This window comes from Propithecus coquereli, unplaced genomic scaffold (genome assembly GCF_000956105.1).
Source record: "Propithecus coquereli isolate 6110/MARCELLA unplaced genomic scaffold, Pcoq_1.0 Scaffold20, whole genome shotgun sequence".
In the NCBI taxonomy this organism is placed as follows: Eukaryota; Metazoa; Chordata; class Mammalia; order Primates; family Indriidae; genus Propithecus; species Propithecus coquereli.
The window spans coordinates 7,491,026-7,494,309 of record NW_012144967.1 but is presented as its reverse complement, the minus strand read 5'-3'; the positions used below and the strand labels follow the sequence as shown (position 1 = coordinate 7,494,309).

The 3,284-nt window shown below is 54.6% G+C and overlaps 1 protein-coding gene across 1 annotated transcript in view; it reads left to right on the top strand.

Moving 5' to 3' along the window:
• The window catches only part of SLCO3A1 (solute carrier organic anion transporter family, member 3A1), a 335,490-nt gene that overhangs the window by 304,797 nt on the left and 27,409 nt on the right, over positions 1–3,284 (top strand). The window contains exons 6-7 of the mRNA XM_012643783.1: positions 487–685; positions 2,728–2,866. Coding sequence (XP_012499237.1) covers positions 487–685; positions 2,728–2,866 — 338 coding nt within the window. The remainder of the gene's footprint in view (positions 1–486; positions 686–2,727; positions 2,867–3,284) is intronic.

The window sequence follows — 3,284 nt, the reverse complement described above, 5'->3', positions numbered from 1 at the left end:
GTGACCTTTGGGCTAAACAGCCTCCAGACCCTCCACGAAGCCCTCCCTCCTTGCCTCGTTAGAAGAGGGGAAGGAAACCCCCAAATGACCTTGTGGCCCTTCCAGGATCTCCTCAAAACTGTGCAGAGGTCACGTGACTGCCCCATGGCGTTTACTGTCCCAACACGCATGCCTGGGCTCCCAGTCTGTCTGGCTTTGTCTCTTTGTCGTCCCCACCTCAGCTTGTGTGTGTTTCTCATGGCGGTGCCCCACTTACTGGGACAGGTGCCTGCCCTTACGCTCATAATAACTGAGTTTCTTCCAGTCATCTCCCCGAGTGTTCTATGAGCTCCTTGAGGGCAGAAACCAGGCCCTTCATAAAGACTCTGGGGTCCCTCGGAGGCAGTGACGCCACAGTGGGGTCACAGGGAACTCACGGCGCTCGGCCGGCTGTGTGGATCGGCCCCTCCTGCCCCGTTCATGGTCCTGCCTCTGCTTCCCCCCCAGGGATGACCGCGATCCCGTGTGCCTGTCTGGGGATCTTCCTGGGCGGGCTCCTGGTGAAGAAGCTCAGCCTGTCTGCCCTGGGGGCCATTCGGATGGCCATGCTCGTCAACCTGGTGTCCACGGCTTGCTACGTCTCCTTCCTCTTCCTGGGCTGTGACACGGGCCCCGTGGCTGGGGTTACTGTTCCCTACGGAAACAAGTAAGTACCCGAAGTGCCTGCTGCCGCCCACGCCGGCTCCCTATGCCCGCGGGAGGTTGATGGAGCCAGCTCTGTCCCTGGTGACCCTGAGCAGAGGAGGTGAGGACACCTCTGCATCTTACCGCCCGAGTGGGAGGATCCATATGAGCCTCCGGGCTGGGAGGACAGACTGCCCCGGGCAGCCCTGGGGAGAAGAGCAATCAATCGTTCACTCCCCAGAGTACTCACGTCACTATTTTTGGCATTTGGCTTTAAGGAAGATGTGAAGAGAGAAATCAGAATAAAGCATATTTTAAAATTTAGCTTAAAATGAAAGACAGAATCGATTTCAACAATTCCTTTAACTATTAGAAGCTGTCATGAGGCTCACGTAATAATTACAGGGTCTGGCCCATGGTAGATATTTTTAAGTGTAGGCAGGAGAGAGGGAAGGAAAAAAAAAGGAGAAGGTAAGAGAGGAAGGGAAGGAACTTAGCTCTTGTGGGACTACTTTTCTTTTTTCCTAGTTGTCATCCCAGAGTCTAATCAGAATTGCCCTTAGAGGGAATTATGGAGAACCTTATGTATCCAGTGTCAATAGCTGTCCCCTTTTCCACATGGGACTCTGAGGCTGCCTTGGGAATCCTGGAGCACTGAGGCTGCAGCATGGCTGGCCTACAGGTTACCTGTTCCTCTTCCTCCACAGCCAGACTATTCCTCCAGGCAGGCCACCAGGCCTGCTTCTGTAGTTACGCCAGAAGATGGCACTAGAGCCGGGGCTTATCTGCCCCCTGGCAAGAGTGAGCAGGCAGAATGGGCGAACGGAGCAGAGGCAGCTTTCCCCGTGTGCGTGCACAGTCCGGGAACCCTGCGTCCCTCCTTCCCCTTCCCGACCACTACGAGGTCGCCTGTTCTCATCCCCACCCCACCTTGCCCCTTCCCTCCCTGTCCAGACATGGGGCCTCCCGGTCTGCACGTGCCGGCCTCGCAGCTGCTCCAGTGGTGGGTCGCTCCGCTCTCACGTAGAAAACCACAGCGGCTGGGCGCAGAGTCTTACTGTATTGACATTATTCTTTCATAAAAAAAGAATAAGCAAACACGTGTAGGCCCGCAGTAGGCTGCCCCAGTTCTAACGCTTCCTCTCCCACTTGTGAGTCATGTACGTTGGGATGAGCCGCCAACTTGGCTGAGCTTCAGTTTTCTTCTCCCTAAAGCCCGTGGGGTTATGCTAAGAATAAATGAAATAATGCACGCGATCCTTTACATGACACATAAATTGTCAGGTGTCACCGTCGTCATCTTTATTATTACGAAGTGCTCTGAGCCTTAGGAGACGTAGCGGAAAATAATCAGGCTAAAGAAACGACGCCTCCTCTCTCACGGCTAAGAGACGCCCACTCCACCCTTTTGTCTTTTTTCAATTTGCCTGCTCTCGGTAACTGCGCCTTTAGTGACGCAAAGGAAAATTTAAAACGTCTCAGGGTTATTTTTCTCAGGACGTTGAATCAGTCAGACAGACAATAATCGTTGAAGCTGATCTAGTTGAAGCAGTGTAGTATCAGGTGGCTTTCTGTCTGCCAGGGAGGGATAAAACACAGCGACAAGGAGCGGACCAGACAGGGAAGAAGTGGAATGTTCAGCTGTGGGGGTTTAGCGGTTGGTCCTGGGAAGGGGGATGGGCTGAGGCCGCGGCAATCGGGAGGCATCATGGAGGAGGTGGCCCTGAGCTGGGCCCCAGCTGCTGCCAGTGGTAAAAGGGGCATCTTCCCCCTGACTTCATGAGAGGAGCTGGAGCGGACTTGGCTCCCACCTCGCCAGCCCCCCCTGCTGGCACCACTGTGCAACGCACAGCCCACGTGGCTCTCAGCAGTGGCCCTGGGTGGGTGCTTGCGGGACAGGGAGGGCTGGGTTGGGAGAGGAAAAAGGGAGGGAGTAGCAGGTTAAGAATTCCGTGAGCAGGGTGCCACGTGACTCGTCACAGACGAGGACAGGGGGCTGGCACCGGGGTGTCTGATCACAGATTGACCGGTTTGTAAGGCTTCCACTTTTCCTGTCTTTTCCAGCTCGGCACCTGGCTCGGCCCTGGACCCCTACTCGCCCTGCAATAATGACTGTGAATGCCAGACCGATTCCTTCACTCCAGTGTGCGGGGCGGACGGCATCACCTACCTGTCTGCCTGCTTTGCTGGCTGCAACAGCACGGTAACGGGATTTTCTGATGCGATGGGATAGGGCAGGGGACTCCGGCAGCCAAAGTAGCTTAAAACCCAAGGTCAGGGGCAGGCGTGGGCAACCACAGCTCCTCGTGTTGTTCTCCTTCTTTTTCTGCGGCTTATGCTCAGCCTCTGCCCTGCTCTAGTGGAGGATCTTCTTCCAGCAGCAGGATGAGAGGAATGACCGGCCATTCAGGCCTTCTTGCTACATCAAGTGGGTTTCCAAGAAACTTCATTGAGCCACTGAGAGCAAAAGTTGAAAGGAAGCTGTACATATGGAGCCAGAGAAAAAGATTGTGGTTCAGTGTGCTGACAAAGAGGGTCAGTGGAATAGGATGTCTGCATAGGTAGTGAGCTCCCTGTCACTTGAAGTATGTAAAGAAAGAAATAGAAAACATTTATCAGGG